The 19,190-nt window shown below is 50.8% G+C and overlaps 2 protein-coding genes across 2 annotated transcripts; both read right to left on the bottom strand.

Moving 5' to 3' along the window:
• Window positions 1–921: 921 nt before the first annotated feature.
• Window positions 922–9,580, bottom strand: RAET1E (retinoic acid early transcript 1E). The gene is given in 9 exon segments (XM_082405592.1): window positions 922–3,617; window positions 4,011–4,151; window positions 4,818–4,955; window positions 4,958–5,092; window positions 5,349–5,400; window positions 5,404–5,436; window positions 5,440–5,612; window positions 6,222–6,401; window positions 7,527–9,580. Coding segments are annotated over 8 exon segments (831 nt in total). The 5' UTR covers window positions 6,295–6,401; window positions 7,527–9,580; the 3' UTR covers window positions 922–3,531.
• A 3,910-nt stretch (window positions 9,581–13,490) lies between these two features.
• On the bottom strand, window positions 13,491–16,674 carry LOC309635196 (UL16-binding protein 3-like; the record flags this gene model as incomplete). Its single annotated transcript, XM_082406067.1, is given in 7 exon segments — window positions 13,491–13,980; window positions 14,622–14,867; window positions 14,870–14,896; window positions 15,135–15,225; window positions 15,227–15,521; window positions 15,645–15,704; window positions 16,646–16,674. Coding segments are annotated over 7 exon segments (888 nt in total). The 3' UTR covers window positions 13,491–13,840.
• Window positions 16,675–19,190: the final 2,516 nt, after the last annotated feature.

Raw genomic sequence — 19,190 nt, 5'->3', positions numbered from 1 at the left:
GGGGATGATTCAGGGAGAAATCTCTCTGGACACCCTGGAAGCTCCGGATGGGCCCAGTGGAGCAGCTGTGACAGGTCAAGCCGCAGCCTGACCGCGCCCAGCTCGCCTGGCCGATGGCGCCCTCTGACATTAGCTTGGGGTACGCAGCTCCTCTTGGTCTTAGGGGAGAGAGCAGTGGCTAGAAGCCAAGGCCCTCAGCTATTAGGGGCACAAGTGACTCACACCAGTTGTGTGTTGCTTCCTGTTGGTGCCTCAAAGCTGAGGCAACCTGGGTCAGATCATGACATGGTTGGCCCGTTCCAAGTCTCTCCACATCTCAGACCACACCCCACAGCTCCTTGTAAGGAGCTCAGCTGAGCTGGGAGACGGTCCAGCTGATTAAAGCGACAAGCCTAAAATGAAAGAGTTAAGCCTTTGATCATTTACTATGAGAGCACAGCCAGAGTCTGAACCCAGAGGCAGTGCCAACTCCCCTATTCCATTTTCCCCAATGGAATGGCCTGTGTAGGGTTGCCTCACCGTTCAGAGACCAGAGTAGAAGGCTCCAGCAGCTTTATGGACCCTGAGGTGGAGGCAGGGGAAGGACTCGGAGGAGAGAGACCTGGGTCTGAGTCAGAGGGGGGACAAGGGTCTTCAAGGTTTCTCCGTCCTCTTCATTTAAGGAGGCCTCAGCAGAAGCACCAGAAGAGAACCTTGGCCCAGGGCCTGGGAAAATAAGACCTAGGAAGGAGGGCTCTGGGGCTGGGAGTGTGAATATTCGAAGAGCATGACGGGCATGGGCCCTGAGAGAGACTGCAGTGCCCTGCTGTCACCAGTCCGGGGTGGGGAGGGCAGCTCTCCACATGAGGCTGTAAGGCCGGCCAGAGAGATCACAGAGGTTTTCAGCCCAGAGCCAGACTCTTCACCTCTTCAGGGAGTCACTTCTTTTGTTTTCCCATCACCTCTCTGTTCACTGACTTGTACCATCTTTCTCTTCCATTCCACCAGGAGTTAATTCCAGTCTCTGCCAAAAGTTTTTTTTTTTTTTTAATATTATTTACTGGGGCTTCCCTGGTGGCGCAGTGGTTGAGAGTCTGCCTGCCAATGCAGGGGACACGGGTTTGAGCCCTGGTCTGGGAAGATCCCACATGCCGCGGAGCGACTGGGCCCGTGAGCCACAACTGCTGAGCCTGCGCGTCTGGAGCCTGTGCTCCGCAACAAGAGAGGCCGCAACAGTGAGAGGCCCGCGCACCGCGATGAAGAGTGGCCCCCACTTGCCGCAGCTGGAGAAAGCCCTCGCACAGAAACGAAGACCCAACACAGCCAAAAATAAATAAATAAATAAAATAAAATTTAAAAAAAATATATATACTATTTATTTATTTGGCTGCGCTGGGTCTTAGTTGCGGCCCATGGGATCTTTGTTGCTGCGTGCGGGCTCTTAGTTGCGGCATGCGGGACCTAGTTCCCTGACCAGGGATCGAACCTGGGCCCCCTGAATTGGCAGCGCGGAGTCTTAACCACTGGACCACCATGGAAGTCCCCGCTGCCAAAAGTTTTGGGAGTTCAGGCAAAGTAGCAGTCACACAATCTCCTCCCCTTTCTCAGGCTCTGAAGACCAGGGAGACCTGTTGGGGAACCCACACCAGGAACTGGGATCTTCCAGCTTTAGGTAAGGTCCCAGGCTCACATTTTCAGTTCCCTGTTGTAGGCACTCTTGAGCTGTCCCCACCCTTCCCTACCCTACCAACCCAGCTCAGCCGTGGACACCACTTCATCATCATCTCAGCGTCACCTCTCTCTGCAGCTAGTCCTGCTGTAAACTGGTTCACTCAGAGCCCTGTAGGAGGGGTCAGGAAAGAGGCTCGCTGCCAGGAATGCAGCACCAGGGATGAGCCAGGAACTGTGGACACCCTTAACATTTTTGTGTGTGTGATAAAATATGCATAACAGAATTTACCGTCTTAGCTATTTTTAAGTATACAGTTCAGTGATATTAAATACATTCACATTGCTGTGCAATCATTACCCCCATCCTTCTCCATAGATCTTATCACTGTAAAACTGTAACTCTGTACCCGTTAAACATTAACTCCCATTTCCCCCTCCCCTTAACCCCTGGCAACAACCTTTCTATTTTCATAAAATCTATTTTATGATTTTGTCTACTCTCAAATTTCATGAAGTTCAATTTGTCTATTTTCTTCTTTTGTTGCCTGCGTCTTTGGTGTCATGTCCAAGAAATCATAGCCAAGTCGAATGTCGTGAAGCTTTTGTCCTATGTTTTTTTCACTTATATGAGTAGTATATCTCCTATAAGTGGAATCACACAGTATTTGTCTTTTTGTGACTCGCTTATTTCACTTAGCAGAATGTCCTCAAGGTTCATCCCTGTTGTAGCATGTCAGAATTTTCTTCTTCTTTTCTTTTTTTTTAGAATCTTTTTCTTTTTAGGGCTGAAAAATATTCCATTGTGTCTACATAACACATTATTCTTGTTCATTCATCCATCAGTGGACACTTGGGTTGCTGCCACATTTTACCTATTGTGAATAATGCTGCTATGAACATAGGTGTACAGACATCTCTTTGAGACCCTGCTTTCAATTCTTTTGGGTACATACCCAGAAGTGGAATCGCCGGATCATATGGCAATTCTAGTTTTAATTTTTTGAAGAACTGCCATATTGTTTTCCATAGCAGCTATATCATTTTACATCCCCATCAAAAAATGCACAAAGTTTCCAATTTCTCCACAACCTCGTTATGTTCTTTGCTATTTTCTCTTTTTTTAATGGAAGCCATCCTAATGGGTGTGAGGGGGAATCTCACTGCAGTTTTGATTTCTATTTCCCTAATGATTAGTGATGTTGAGCAATTTTCATGTGCCTATGGTATATCTTCTTTGGAGAAATGTCTGTTCAAGTCTTTTGCCCATTTTTCAATCAGCTTGTTTGTGTTTTTGTTGTTGAGTTTTAGGAGTTTTCTATATATTCTGGATATTAATCCCTTATCAGATATATGATTCACAAACATTTCCTCCCTTTCAGTGGGTTGCCTTTTTACTCTTTCGATACTGTCTTTCCATGTGCAAAATTTTTAAATTTCATGAAGTTCAGTTTATCTATTTTCTTCTTTTGTTGCCTGCGTCTTTGGTGTCATGTCCAAGAAATCATAGCCAAATCGAATGTCGTGAAGCTTTTGTCCTATGTTTTCTTCTAAGATTTTATAGTTTTAGGTCTTATATTTAAGTCTTTTGTCCATTCTGAATGACTTTTTGTGTACTGTGTTAGGTAACGGTCCAATACAACTGGGCACGCAGAGCTCTCTTTTATTTCAGGTGCTGATCCTCCCTTTGACGGGAAGGCCTATGAGACACAGTGGAGAGGCTCCTCCCAAAGGTACAGCAAGGTGGTTGGACACGTCTCCTTTTCGCTTAACTCCTGCAGTAAGAGCTCATCAACAGCCGTGGAAAGCAAGGGGTTCTTTACCTTCTTGGTAAACCCACCTCTGAGTAGAAGATAATATATTAGATCAGCAGCCAGACTGTCATCAAGGGTCAGTTTTTTCCACCAAGGGTTGGTCTAACATTTCCACCTTCTCCTGGTCCAGGGAAGAAACATCAGATGATGGAATGGCTGTTAGAACATCAGGTAAATTGTTGAACTAAATCACTCTATCATCAGAGGATGGGGGAACCCTGGGTACCACCTCAGCAAGACAACACCCCCCCCCAACCTTTTGAGATCTTAGACCCTGCCCGCCCCCTCCCCCCACAGGAGTGGATGCCTGGTTTCCCCTCCCCTCACTGCACTGTCCTGCTGCCCATACCAGCCTCTTCTACCACTTCTACAGCCGAGTAATCCCCAGCCCTACTGGGAAGTGCGGGGGCCCAAGACTGAGAAAGTGCAGCATTTCTAGGTAGAGATGGGTCAGTGGGCAGGCGCTTGGGTGAGACCCGTGGCTCACCTCTCCCAAGTCCTTAGCAGAACATGACAGGCCCAGGAGCCAGAGGCCAGCCTGAATCTCACCTGCTGTGGTCCCTGATTTCTTCGTAAGTTTCATGACGACGAAGCCAATTAGGACGAAGCAGGTGAAAATCAATGGGATGATCCATTCAATTAATTGGATGGATGCAGACTGGTCATTACCTGGGGCATTTAATGGTGGTTCTAAAACAAACAATAAAGCAAAAGCCGTGTGAAACCTAAGAATACACCTTCCTCAGCAGCTACTGTCCCCAGACAGCACATGTCACCCCCCCCCCCCGCAAAGTTACTGACCCATTATGTGAAACCACTGGGGTAGGAAGATGAACAGGGGTTGTGCCCTGTCCTCACGGAGCTCACATTACTGCTGAGGGAGACAGCACGTGTCCATCTGATTATCATGCAGGTGGCCCTGTTTACTGTGGGGAGTCCTTTTTGAGGAGGACACATCTGGGGGTGCTGAATTCTGTCTGGGGAGGGGTGTGGGCTTCGTTAAGTGACATCTGAGCTGGTTAAAGGATCACTACAACAGGAAGGAGAGAAGGCCTGGAAGCACAATATGTATACAGATCTGGGGACCATCTAGCAGTGCCGGGGGACTGGGTCATTGGTTAACGGGGAAGGGGGCTCCTTCCTGTGCTGAGGGAGTTGGGTTAGGAGAGGAGGATGCTGGGAAATCCTATGCTATGCCCGTCACTGATTCTCCAGACAGGAAGTCCACCAAGAGATCAATCACTCCATCCATCCACCATATTTTCAATCACACACACATATGTGCTCACATCCACACAGGGAAGGCACTAGACCTTTGAAGAGAGCTACCATCTCCTCCACACCCTGCTCAGTTACCCATGGGCTCTGGTTCCAGCATGTTCTCCCAGTGTGCTAGGAATTCTCTAAACCAGTGACTGCAGTCTCCCGTTGAGATCTTCCTAAAACACTCTGCCACTTCCTGGTTCTCCCACTCCTTCTTGGCCCCTGTGGCTCAGGATTGATGACTGCCCAGTTCACATTCATCGCGTCAAGGAGGGCTGTGTGTCTGTTGATGCTGAAGTCCAAGGATGCACCAGTGCATCGCTCTGCTTCGCGCTGACAACACAGCTTGACCTGCAGGGTGGGCGGATCTGTGCCCCCACACAAAGAAGCATTCCGGACTGTCCACAGTCTGTCCTCCCCCTGTAGCTCAAGTGTGTCTCTGCACATCTAGAGGCCTGTGCGCTTCTGTCCGTGACTTGCCCTCTCCTGCCCATCAGGTCCACCAGGTCTCTCAGGTTGGACCGTGTTCCGTTTTTTCACACGAAGCTCCTTCTCTGCACGTGCTCTGCTCCTTCCCCTCTCTTGCTGACTGTCTCCAGCTACCCAACCCCTTCCCGTACTTACCCCTGGTCTCCCTTTTGTCCAGTGTGATGACAGGCAGGACCATCCTGAGCTCTCACCCCACTTCTCCCAGCATTTGGCTCAATTCTGTCTATGCTTTGGTGGCATTTACCTCCTCCCCCAGGAGACCCAAAGGTTCGACCTTGCTTCTGTCACTGTCATACTGGAGGAAAGGCTTTGTGTCCACTGAGCCCTGGACTTCACACCAGGGCTGCCCAGGTCTGGACTGAGATCCGACAGTGAGGTCGAGGCACAGAGAGTGAGCATCCACGAGAGAAAAACACAGGTGTGTCCCCGGGGACTCCCCATGAGGGGCCTGGCTGCAGAGGGAGGGGCCTCCATCCCAGACCCCCTCCACCTGCTGCGTCCTTAGTCCTGCCTCACCTTTAACTGTCTGAGGTTTAATTAAACACTGATGCCACCATGGACCCCTTGGGTGCACATAGGAGGATTTATCTGACAAATCTTTTTAGCGTCATGTACCAACTGTTGAGGTACCAAAAATACAAGACAGTGTCTGTACTCCAGGAACTTAAAATCTATCTGAACAGACAGGACTTTCAAAAAAAGGGAAAAAAGACACCATAGGATGACACATGCCACATTCATGATGGGTCCCGGGTCATCAGGAAAGGCTTCCTGGAGTAGGAGGTGGGACTTGGCAGGAGAGGGAGAGCTGCCACACGAGCACAGGTCAGGCACCCTGCCTTAGGCTGGGGTCCCCACACCTCCGGGGCAGCCAGTCCAGCTAAACCACACCCTCACCATCCTAAGAGCACTGTGGACAGGTGCCTACCACTGTGGGGCCCTTTCCATTCCTGCCCGCCTCCCATCCTGCCCCTCCCCAGCCAGGTCTCCAGATCCCAGGACACTCACTGCCCAGAGTCTTCCTGGGTTCTATCAGCAGCAGTATCAGCAAAAGAAGACCTGTAGTGTGAGCCAGAGGCATTCCTCCCGGCAGTTTTAGGAGAGTAACCCGCAAAAGGTAGCCTGGCGTGTATCTGACCTCCACCCCTGAGCACCGCCCAAAGTCTTTAGTCCAAGACTGAGGAAGCCCTATTGAAAAACAATGCAAAGAACAACTACACCAAGGGAGCATTTTGCAAGTATTCGAAATGTAATTCTTCATTTTTTTTTTAAGTGATGATATTAAAAAAAAAAAAAAAAATTCACTTTAGGACTTCCCTGGTGGCGCAGTGGTTAAGAATCCGCCTGCCAATCCAGGGAACACGGGTTCGAGCCCTGGTCCGGGAAGATCCCACATGCCACAGAGCAACTAAGCCCCAGTGCCACAACTACTGAAGCCCGTGCGCCTAGAGCCCGTGCGCCTAGAGCCCGTGCTCCACAACAAGAGAAGCCACCACAGTGAGAAGCCCGCGAACCTCAACGAAGAGTAGCCCCCGCTCGCCACAACTAGAGAAAGCCCGTGCGCAGCAACGAAGACCCAACGCAGCCAAAACTAAATAAATAAATAAATCTTTAAAAATGACCTACCCCCCTTCACCCCCCCAAAAAAACCCCGTTTTGTGGCGTGAGCAAAACTGCTGGGGGTTATGATCTCCTCTTCCCTCATTCCACCAACCACTTCCTCCTCTAACCTTCCAACGAACTTCCTCTCCCCTTCTCCCCGCTGCCTCTTTTGCCTCCCTTTCCCATCTCTCCCTTCCTCGTCCCACATTTTCTCCCACCTCCAGTCTCCATCCTAACCTCTCCAACTTTCTCTTTAACGATTAAGATTCACTCTCACCAAGTGCACCCCAGTGTTAATCAAGCTAGCTGCAGGCAGAGCGCACCTGGTCTATCACCGAAGGCGGGTGCGCAATAGAGTCCAACCGTCCTGTTGGAGCCGAGACTCGAGAAAAGCTGGGACGTTATCACTAGCTTCTGTTCTTTGCACGTTGCAAACTCCTCCAAGGCCACTGGAGGAGCAAGCTCAGAGCAAGGGTGTAGGAATTCCATTCCTTTCCTATCAACCAGCAGCCCCCAACCTCTCCCGCCTGGCAGTTCCCCTCGTCCTCCGCATCTCTCCCCTCACCCCACCCTCTTCGCCCCGGCCATCCCCCGCGCGGTTGGCTAAACACATTGGTCTCAGGGGTGGTGGCTTGGGGATGGCGGGATAGGACTGAACCCTTGGGGGACCCGCCGTGGGGTCCACTCGCCGCGCACTCCTTCCCTTCTCACCCGTCTCCGGGGCCGAGCTCCTGCGATCGGTGGGGCGCGGTCCTCGCCTGCCCGGTCCACCCAACGCTGCTTTCCCAGCTTGAGGCTGTCGCTGTTTGCAAGCACAAGAGAAGTTCCGAAAACTCTCTCCTCGGGGTTTTCAGTTTGAATCCCTCAGTCTTCTCTCGAATGTCTGTCTCCCCGACGTCCCGCCGCCCCGGCTCGGCCAGAGCTCGGCCGGCTGCGTCCCGAGCGGCGTCGTGGGGAGCGGGACCCGCCGCGGCTACAAAGAGGAGCCCGGGCCGAGGTCCCGCGCTCCGGGGAGGCTCGCGGGGCCGGGAACAAACAGCCTCTGGGAGACGTGGGAGGACCCGGGCCGCGGAGCCGGGTGAGTGAGGTCTCTGCGCCGAGAAGGGACGGGGACGCGGGGCGACCACGAGCTTTCTTCCTCTTGCCAACCTGGGCGGGATTTGGGGACCCGGGACTGGAGACCGAGAGCTACTTCTTGCCAATTACTCTCCACGAGCAGCTCAGGGTGAACAGGTTACAACCTCACTGCGCGTTTCCCACGGAGGCCAGCTGACTTCCGGGTCGGCTCCGCCCTATTTCCCAGAACTCCGGCCCCGTCCCCCACGCTTCCTAATCAGACGTTCCTCCCCACCCACCTGGCAGCGGCCACAGGGCAGTCGTTCTTGGGTGGCGTTCATTGTAAGTCCAGCTAAATAAATAGATACAATAAATAAATAAAAGTGCATGGCACCGGACATCTAATTTATTCTTCCGACTGCCCCTCCCTGCTTTCGGTTCCATGAATCTCACCGCCCTTCTAGGTCGTCTGTGATCAAGGCCAGGACAAGTCAGAGGGGGCAGGGCACCACCCACTCTCTCTAGCAACATTCCCTCCCAGCTCATCATCCACAGTGGTCCCCACATTCATCTTGAACCTCCAGGGTCCCAGGCGCACGGGTCTTCCCCAGCACACGCGCACTCCTCACTTCGCACTGACGCTGTGTATTGGTTTGACGCAAGAATGAAGTAAGATGTGACAGAGTGTCGTCTTACCGGCTGTGGTTCATCAGCACTTTTTAGCTCATCTGCCGTGGGACCCTGCTGGTGGCTTGTCATGAGAACATGTGGAGAAGCCACCACGGCAAAGGGACAGTTAGACTATAAATACCGAGAATTTGCGAGGAGTATCCCAGAGTTCCAGTCTGGGCAAAAGCTCCCCTTGGGTGATCTAGCTTTTCCTTAAATTGTCTATTTCCATGAGAAATCTAGCAGAATCAGTGGTTCTGCTATCACTCTTCCTCCATGTTATGTAATGTTTTGATATTTGTATATATTGTGAAATGAAAACCATAACCGTTTAGGTAACAACCATCACCACACGTAGTTAAAATTGTTTTTCCTTTTGGTGAAAACTTCTGAGATCTACTCTCTTAGCACTTTTCAAATATATTGATACAATCCAGTTGTCCCTCGGTATCCACTGGGGATTGGTTCCAGGACCCACCTGGGATACCAAAATCCTCTGGTGCTCAGGTCCCATAGGCAGTCCTCCGTATCCGCGATTCCTCATTGGAGGATTCAACCAACGCCGGACTCAACCAATGGCAGATGGAGTAGTACTGTATTTATTGAAAACAATCCGAGTTAAAGTGGTCCCACAAAGTTCAAACCTGTGTTGTTCAGGGGTCAACTGTACAGTCTGATTAACTATACTCACCATGCTGTACATTACATCCACAGGACTTATTTATTTTATAGCTGGAAGTTTGTACTTTTTACTGTCTTCACCCCTTTCTCCCATCCTCCCCAATCCCCACCGCTGACAATCACCACCACTATGTTCTATCTATGAGTTTTTTTTTTTAATTCTTTTTTGGTTCCACAATCACGATAATACGATATTTGTCTTTCTCTTTCTGGTTTCTTTCGCTTGACCTAATGCCCTCAAGGTCCTTCCATGTTGTCACAAATGACAAGATTTCCTTCTCTGTTATGGAGGAATCCTATTCTGTTATGTGAATATATATATCACTTTCGTTCACCATGCATCCATCAGTGGACACTAGGTTGCTCCACGTCTAGGCTGCTGTAAGTAATGCTGCTCTCACCCAAATTTGCCTGTTGCTCATGCCTTGTGTTCCGCTGTCTCCACACCACCCCCACATGGGCCCCTCCCAAAGGGAGAAGCTGGCTTGCCTCAGGCCTGATTTTGCAAAATCCCTTTAAGCATCAACAGGCCATAAAACTTGGTGTGGGCTTCTGTCCTTTCCCAGAGGCTTTTGACGGTTTTGAGGAGTTATCAGAACTCAAAGCTGAGCTTGCCTAAGTAACTGTGTTCAAGCAGTATGAAACCTTTGTCCTGGTTAATTTTATATGTCAACTTGACTAAGCTAAGGGATACCCTTAGAGCTGGTAAAACATGATTTCTGGGTTTGTCTGTGAGGGTGTTTCTGGAAGACATTAGCATTAGAATCTTCACAGAGAGAGAGAGTTGTTCTGTATGTAGTTGTACTTGAGGTGTGTTCATGGGAAAGGGGAGCTCAGGGCTTCCTATTCGGCCATCTTGATCTTGCTTTTGTGTGATCGATAATCTTTGATGTTACCACTGTAGTTGTTTTGGGGCGCCAGGAACTGTGCCCATATCAGATGGCAAACTTAAGCGATATATGTTGGGTGTGTTCTGACTGCTCCACTGACCTTCCCTTCCCTCACCTCTCTCCCTCTCCTCGGACCTCCTGAGTCCCTGAGACACAACAATATTGAAATTAGGCCAATTAATAACCTTACAGTAGCCTCTCAGTGTCCAAGTGAAAGGGAGAATCATGCGTCTCTCACTTTAAATCCAAAGGTAGAAATGGTTAAGCTTTTGAAGAAGGCATGTCAAAAGCCAAGGCAGGCCAGCAGCTAGGCCTCTTGTGCCAGTCAGTCAAGTTGTGACTGCAAAGGAAAAGTTCTTAAGGCAAATCAAAAGTGCTACTCCAGTGAACACACAAATGATAAGAAAGCAAAACAGCCTTACTGCTGGTAAGAAAAAAGTTTTACTGGTCTGAATAGAAGATCAAACGAGCCACAACATTGCCTTAAGCCAAAGTCTAAACCAGAACAAAGCCCTAACTCTCCTCAATTCTATGAAGGCTGAGGGAGGTGAAGAAGCTGCAGAAGAAAAGTGTGAAGCTGGCAGAGGTTGGGTTCATGAGGTTGAAGGAACGAAGCCCTCTCCATCACATAAAAGTGCAGAGTGAAGCAGCAAGGACTGATGTCAATTTGCAGACGTAGAGAATGGACTTGAGGACACGAGGAGGGGGAAGGGTAAGCTGGGACGAAGTGAGAGAGTGGCATGGACATATATACACTACCAAATGTAAAATAGCTAGTGGGAAGCAGCCGCATAGCACAGGGAGATCAGCTCGGTGCTTTGTGTCCCCCTAGAGGGGTGGGATAGGGAGGGTGGGAGGGAGACGCAAGAGAGAGGGGATATGGGGATATATGTGTACCTATAGCTGATTCACTTTGTGATACAGCAGAAACTAACACACCATTGTAAAGCAATTATACTCCGATAAAGATGTTAAAATAAATAAATAAATAAAATGCTGTCAATTATATGAATGTGTAAGGGTATCCCAGTGTTTTTTTTTTGTCATGTTGGTTATTTGGGATATGTTCAGTCTCTTCACAGGCTTACTCACCGTCTGTGAACTACTCAAGCATTTGCCCAAAACTTAGGAGAGTTTAACTTACTCTTATTTATTTGTAGGAGTTCATTATTTATTCTGAATATGATCCTCTACCCATGGGGAAATAAAACAACTTTTCGAAGTAGACGTGTTTGTGCTGTGAAGACTGACTTCTCCCTGGAGAAAGGGAGGTCAAGGCGGAGGAATCACAGGAGAGTCACCGCTGAGGGGGACGGGGATCTGGGCACAATCGAAAGAAATCTCATTGTTTAAATTCCAGAATATACATTTGCATCCAGGGTATGTGGATAATGTCTGAGACAGACAGCTGGACTGCATGTTACTTTAAGAGCAATCCTTGCATTCTCTGTTTCCACAAGAAATGTAGCAGAATCACCGGTTATATTTAATCCTATAACACGGAGAATGGTGAAATGCCATGAATTCTCTCCTGGATTATAAAACAGAAATCTGAAGTAATTAAGTTTTTTGCAATAAAGAGATATTGATTTAAATCTCAGTATAGTGTAATAAATTACTAAGGGAAACAGTCATAAATAAAATTTTGTTCTTTTTTTTTAATTCGAGTATAATTGCTTTACAATGCTGTGTTAGTTTGTGCTGTACAATGAAGTGAATAAGCTATATGTATACATATGTCCCTTCCCTCCTGGACCTCCCCTCCCTGCCGCCTCCCCGCCATCCCACCCCTCTAGGTCATCACAGAGCACCAAGCTGATCTCCCTGTACTATAAAGCAGGTTCCCACTAGCTATCTATTTTACACATGGTCGTGGATGTCAATCCCAATCTCCCGATTCATCCCACCCTCCCCTTCCCCCCTGTGTCCGCATGTCTGTTCTCTACCTTTGCATTTCTATTCCTGCCCTGCAAATAGGTTCATCTGTACCATTTTTCTAGATTCCACATATATGCGTTAATATACGACATTTATTTTTCTCTTTCTGACTTACTTCACTCTGCTGATAATACACTGAGGTTGCTTCTCTGGACATAGAAAGAATCCCTGAGGTCCTGTAATAGCAGATGATATTTTTCTTGCAATATCATCATTTGCAAGAACGAGGTCATGATGCAGAGAAGAGTCTGATTTTGCACAAACTAGAAGAAGATGGAAAGTGTCCTGTTTGTGGAGATTTCTTGTTCAAGCAGTTGAACGTTTCAGTGCAGGGATTCCATCACTTAGCACCAAGAGAAAGTGGCAAAATATGTTCGAAAAAAAAAGATGCTGAGTAAGATGTTCACCAAATGTGATAAAGGCCACGAGATGGTGCTTCTGCCGTGTCATCGGGATGGGACGGCAGACTCGGGATTCATAGGGTCTGATCTCCTGGGGTCTAAGGCAGGAACAGCAGGAGATCAAAGGTGGCCAAGCAAAGGCCAAGTCCCTGAGGGAGACAGAGCACCTGTCTGAAGGCTTTGGAGCACCGTCAGCCTTCAGAAAAGAAACAGGTGTTGGTCCACAGGGCGGAGGCAATCCTTCCTGGGGCTGCCCCTCCCCAGTCCCTCCCCACCTCCAGCCCCGCCCTCACTGAGGGGCATGTATGTCCTCCGTCCCCCACCTCCACCCTGGGTCGGGCAGCTTGTTCTCACCTCTTCCTTCCTTTCCTGCATCACAGAGTCAGCCCCAGGCCCTGCTACCACCCACTTAGGCTCAAGACTGAAGCCAGTAAGGACTCAATCTGCTCCCTTTACTCAGGTCCTGCTCCTCCCTGAAGGAGGGCCTAAAGGACCCAGTGGCAGTTCCCGTGGAAGAGGGGCCTTGCGTCCTCGTGGCCTTGGGGAGGGCTGCAGGCAAACCTCCTTCTTTTCCCTCCTCTCCAGGCCTCTTAGCCAGCAGCACACCCAGCTCTCAGTATGAGGGTCCCGGCTGCACTCCATCTCTTCCTGGGAGCGTCCACCCCAGGTCAGTCCCACCCATCCCCCGAGTCACCTCTGCTCTAGGCAGGGGCCGCTCAGTGACTGGGGCTCTGGGGTCCGCAGGAGGCTGGGGCCACGTGCGAGCAACGGGCTGAGCCAGAATCCCCACCGCTCCGCGGAGCACCGGCCCCTCCTAGTTCTGTCCTGCACGGTCTCTACTGTTGGCCTTGTGTCTTGCCTGCTGTGACCCAAGCGACTTCCTGTGAGAACAGGCCTTTGGAGTTGGGTCTGCAAAGGCCTTCCCGCCCCTTCCTCCTGGGATGAGACCCCGGCCCCTCTCCTCTTAGCCCCCTGGATGCGTCCCCTTTGCTTGGACGCATCACGTGGAGCCGCCATGCTGCTCTCACCCAATATGAGTCCTGCCCACACCGTGTGTGCCTGCTGTCCCCTCACCACCTACCACTGGGCCCTGCCAAACCGGTGTCTGTGTTGAGTCAGGCAGACTTTGCTAAACTCTTTTATCAGCAACAGGCCCTAAGCCTTCGTGGGGGCTTCTCCCCCTTCCCACTGTCATGTGACAGTGAGGAGCTATCGGAACTCAGGGCTGAGCTCGTCCGAGTGATTGCTCTCGAGCGATATGAGGTCTTATTCACCTGGCTTCATTTCCAGCGTGAGGAGGTTCAGTGAGGGGCAGGGGTTGGGCTGGGATTCACCTTCTCCCATCCTCACACCAGGCCAGGCGCCCCTTCCTTCCCTCTGAATTCCTCCCTCAGTACCTGTTCTTGTAGAGGACTCCACCCAGGATGCCAGTTGTGATGGAGCAGGAGAGGACCACGGGGAGGATCCAAGTGATGGGCTTGATGGCTGTGGCCCTGGACTGGGCTTTGGGGGGTTCCGTGGTGGGTGATGCTGCAAGGACAGGAAGAGTGAAAGCCCTTGTCCAGACCTCAAACTGAGGAGATCCCGCCTTAGCCCCCCGGCCCAGGTTCCCCTACTATGCACGCAGTTCTCTTCCACCACGTGGCGGTCCCCGTGACAGGTCCTGAGGAGACATGGGGGGAAGGGATGAGCCATGTCCCCACGGGACTCAGACAGCTAATGGGGGAGCAAGGGTTCCAATATAGCCACTCACTCCTGCTGTGACAGAAGAGGAGGTGACACATGAGGATGGGAACAGAGAAGTCCTCTCACGAGCTGACGTTTGAGGTGCTATTGACAGATTTCCAGAAATGGAATAGGTGAGATTTAAAAAAAGATTCTGGAAAGAGGGAACAGTACGAAATAAATCTCTGAAATCAGAATGATGCCCTCATGTTTGGGGTCAGCAAGAATCCATGTTAAATGGTCCCAAGACCTGTGCACTGAGGCAGGTGTCAGGAGGTGGGAAGAGGAAGGGAGGATGGTAGAACATGCCCGGGGCCATTGTTCTCCCAGGAAGAACCCACCTCGGATGGATCACTTTCCCAAACACAAACACACACACACACACACAGGGGTGGGTCCATGTCCCCTTGAGAGGACTGCCACTTCCTCCTCCTCTTCTCACTTACCCCTTGTCTTCAACATTTTCTCCCAGTGCACCAAGAAATCCTGAAGCCAGGCCCTACAGTCTCCCATGGAGGTCTTCTTGAAGAACTTGGTCACAGCTCTGTCACTCTCCCACTTCTCTTTCATCCGTCTGCTTCCAGAAGGAACCACTGTCCACTGTCCATTCTCTGAATCAAAGAGGAGCCACATCCGTCCGTTGAAGCCAAACTGCCAGGATCCACTGGTGCGTCCATCGTCTTCACACCTCACGTCATCCTGCCCTGCGGGGTGACAGGGTCTGCCCCCAACGTGGGAAGGGGCTCAGTCCCTGGGCTTGACAAATTCTTTGCCCCCACCTGTGTCTGCCTCCCCTGCGCCCAGCTAATCTGGCCCTGTTCTCTCCTCCAACGCCTGCTCTTTCCACTGGTCTACTAGGGAAGGACCAATGTCCAACTTTATTTTATTTTTTACCCCCAAACAATGAATGCAGCTAAGTCCCCAGTCTGCTCCTCCTGCACTTGGACTTTCTAACTCACCCCTGGCCATGTGTTTCTCCGGGGTAACATCAGGCAGCTGCTCCTTGAGCAAGTCCCCGACGTCTTTGAGTGTTTCCATCTGCCCTTGTTCAGGCCTTTGTGGCTGTCACCTCTTCACCCAGGGGACTCATGGATTGGACCTTAGCGCCACCACAATCATAGGAGAGAAAAACCTTTCCATCCACCTGGCCTTGAACCACACACCATGGTTGTCCAGGTCTGGGCTTAGGATGGACGGTGAAGTTGTAGCAAAGAGAGTGAACATCTGTGAAGGCAAAACACAGGTGAGGTTGGGGGTGGGAGAGAAGGACCCATATACCCCCTTTACCGCAGTTATGGGACAGCAAAGTAAATCTGTAGGCCTGGGCAGGCAGAGCAAGGACTGCCCTGCTGGTTCCTCCCCCTCACTATATAGGCAGTGCCCCTCCCTTCCTTGAGGAGAAGGAGGAGGCCCCCGCCTGGCAGAAATCACACATCCTGGATATGTCCCCTTGTCCACCAGGTCAGTACCCGGCATCAGTCAGCACGTAACCTTTCCAGAGACGTGCCAGGCTGCTATGCGGGAAAAGCCTAGAGGCAGAGGATTGTCAGAATCTCGCTCAGTGTCCTGCGGGGAGATGGAGAATGTGTGGGGCTGCTCCCAAGGAAGCAGGATCCCAGTGGGGGTGGATGAGCACAGAACCCAAAGCTGGAGAAGGGAGTTTACAATTACGGGGCACAGGAGTCAGCAAGGCCTGGGGAGATGCTGCTAATCTGCTACCTGGCCCACATTGCATGAAAGAGAAAATCTAGAATTTCCAAGGCATGTGGTAGAGGAGGGGATCAAAAGGCTCAGGGAGGTGAATCTGCCAGGGCGGACGTGGTAGGAAAGGGCAGAAAAGTGTCCAGTCCACCCCGCTCGGTGGGAAAGCCTGAAGGACTCTGTCGAGCCTGTGAGGAAAGCACGGATGAGAAGCATCTCCAACAGCTCAAGGATGGCTCTTGCTGAAGGTCAGGAATGGGGGCAGGAGATGGTGTTCCCAATCGGCTTCCAGTTGTACTAGAGATGGAAAATGTGGAAATAGCAGATGCCAGGTGAGGGTGGTCTGAGTCAGGAGCAAAGCAGGTGCAATGGTCAAAGAGATTAAAGGGTCCCAATGCTAGCCAGGGCCTGACTGCAGAAAGTGTGAGGCTGGCTAATAGCACAGAGCAATCCTAGAGGCGAACAGATGGGCGGCCAACCCGGATACCAACTGCTTGACTGAAAGAAATGAAACAGAGAGAGACAAACACAAGGCTGGATGATCAGAAGGCTGAAAGCAGCCATCCCAACGAAACATCCGATCCTTGCCCAGTTTCCAGAACTGAGCCAGTTGTCAGACCCAAGGAGGGTCCTTTCATCACCACAGCAAGTGCCGAAGTCCTTCGGGCCTTTCCCATCTTTTGAAGCCACATGGCCATTGACTCGGGTAAGTGGACCCTGAGAAGCAGAGGCTCCCGCCACGTTCATATGGGCCTAGTTTGTGACCAACATCGTGCCCCGGATCTGAAGCATGATCATGGCCCCCCCTGTTGTTGAAGTGATGCATGAGGGCCAGGTAAAGAATAGATATCTCTCCCAGGTCCTGCTTACAGGGGTGTCACTGGGTCTACAGATCCAACACAGTGCTCATTTCATATGCATTGGATTTGCAACAAGAATGGAAAATCTTTGTAGTCAGTAAATTACCGTGGGGGTGAGGGCTACCATAGTAGTGATTTCCAAGTTCAAACTTCTGACACTGCCTCCTCATTCCCCAAATAGTATCTGTAAAACAATATCATATCCTGGAGGAAATGACAGAGATGAGTACCAACCTACAACCTCTCTGAGGCTGCAGGGATGTGGTCCCCATTCTATCTCCATTTAATTGCCAGTGTGACCCATAGATTTTCTGGAATGGTACATATGAAATATTTCAGGCTTTGCAGACCATAGGTCTCTGTTGCAACTGCTGTGCTAGCACAAAAGCAGTCACAGACAATTGGTGAATGATGAGTGTGGCTGGACCTGCTTCTTGGGCAGATAACCCAGCGGAACCTATGACATTAGAGGTGTCTGTGGTAGGAAAAGTGCTGCATGCAGTATATGGCATTTCCATTTGGATGCCCACAGCACAGACCCCTTGTGCCCTGAAGCACGGCCATGCCACTTGCAGTGGGGAAAACCACACCATTTAAAAGTGGCTCCTGGTATGGTTCTGGGGCCTGGTAGAGATGAGGTCTCTGGTCATAGGATGTCAAGTGACCTGGCAACCCAGAGGTGCCCATTGTGATCTGGGCTCCTCAGCCACTACTCATTAGGTCAGATGGGCTCAGTGGTCATAAGATAGAAATGATTCATCGCAATTGCTATGAGCAGGGCTCCAGGGAAAAAATAAGCTGCACCAGCAGGTGGTCCAGACCGCATACCAGAAATGCTGCACTACCACTCACCCTCTGGTCACACCTTTGGTCATGAATTGTCTCTCCTGGCACCTTGGACCAGGAAGGCACTCTACAGCACACCCACGCCCTTAGCACATTCACTCCACCCAGAAGCCACAGCCAGGATAAGGCTCTTCAAACCCAGGCTGAGGACCTCCTCAGCAGGTTCACTGGCGGCGTGGCACCCATATCTGGGAAACTATATACCCTAAATCTGGGGTTGGCAAACTAGGACAGTGGCACACCTGGCCCCCCATTTGTTTGCGTGTTGTCTTTGGCTGCTTTTGCATTACGAAGATGGAGGTGGGTACAGAGACAGATACCAAAGGGTCTGCAAAGGTGAACATATTCATTATCTTCTGTTTACAGGAAAAGTTTGCAGAGTCTTTTCTAAATCAATAACCGTTATGATGTTTGTGTCCCCAGAAGGGGAATATATTGGTCTGGGACCAAAAGGTAGAAGCAGCGGGGTGCCCTTCCTCACCCTCATTCCCTGTGTCATACTTCGGGAAACTCTGCTTCCCCATCACGCCTACTTTAGGAACTGTGGGCTTTACTTTTCAGTTTAGGAACTGAATGTGTCTTCAGGCAAGGGGATAAGATGCCAGCGTTTGGGGAAGTGAGCTCCGGGGCTGCACCTGCAGTTTCCCACTGGTAAAGTTCAAGGGCAGAAGCAGTGGTGTGGAGAAGGGCTTGTGCGAGCAGATCAGATGGGGGTGTGTGTGTGTGCTTTTCAGGGTGTTTCTGGGAACCGTGGGGTGGGACTGCCTTGTCGTTCCCTGCATGGCTCAGGGGCTCCCACTTCCCGAGGGGCAGGCTGGGGCCTGGGGGGCTGCAGCAGTATTTCCTGCCACACACTCTTCCCCTCTTCTCCCCGCTCCACATCCCCTCCTCCACACATCATTTTTTGCCAGATTTCTCTTATCTGGCCTTGGCCTTGACCAGAGGGTGACAACCAGCCCCTGAGAATTTTCCGAGGAGGAAGACCCTGAGGAGGGAATGAGTAGGGGGCGGGGAAACCACACTGCAAGAAGGGTTCCCAAAACCACGCAGGCGGGGTGCACCACCATCCCAGTCCTGGGTCGTAATGCATTCCCAGTCCCGACACTCTAAGGAAGTGGATTCTCTCAGTGATCTACATGAGGTGGGAAGCTGATTCCTCCCAAGGCCTCTGGCCAAGAGCCCAGCTCTTCCACACTTGATTTCAGTCTTGTGAGGACCAGAGCAGAGAAACTAAGGAGCCAGCTCAGGCTTCTGTCCTACAGATAAGAAGTGTGTGGGGCTTCCCTGGTGGCGCAGTGGTTGAGAATCTGCCTGCCAATGCAGGGGACACGGGTTCGAGCCCTGGTCTGGGAAGATCCCACATGCCGCGGAGCAACTAAGCCCATGCGCCACAACTACTGAGCCTGCGCGTCTGGAGCCTGTGCTCCGCAACGAGAGGCCACGATAGTGAGAGGCCTGCGCACCGCGATGAAGAGTGGCCCCCGCTTGCCGCAACTAGAGAAAGCCCTCGCACAGAAACGAAGACCCAACACAGCCATAAATAAATAAAGATACATGAAAGTGCTAAAAAAAAAAAAAAAAAGAAGTGTGTGAAAGTAAGTGTGTGTT

Source organism: Balaenoptera borealis, assembly GCF_965194805.1.
Source record: "Balaenoptera borealis genome assembly, chromosome: 9".
Taxonomy (NCBI): domain Eukaryota; kingdom Metazoa; phylum Chordata; class Mammalia; order Artiodactyla; family Balaenopteridae; genus Balaenoptera; species Balaenoptera borealis.
The sequence above is the reverse complement of the archived record's forward strand: the minus strand, read 5'-3'. Positions and strand labels throughout refer to the sequence as shown.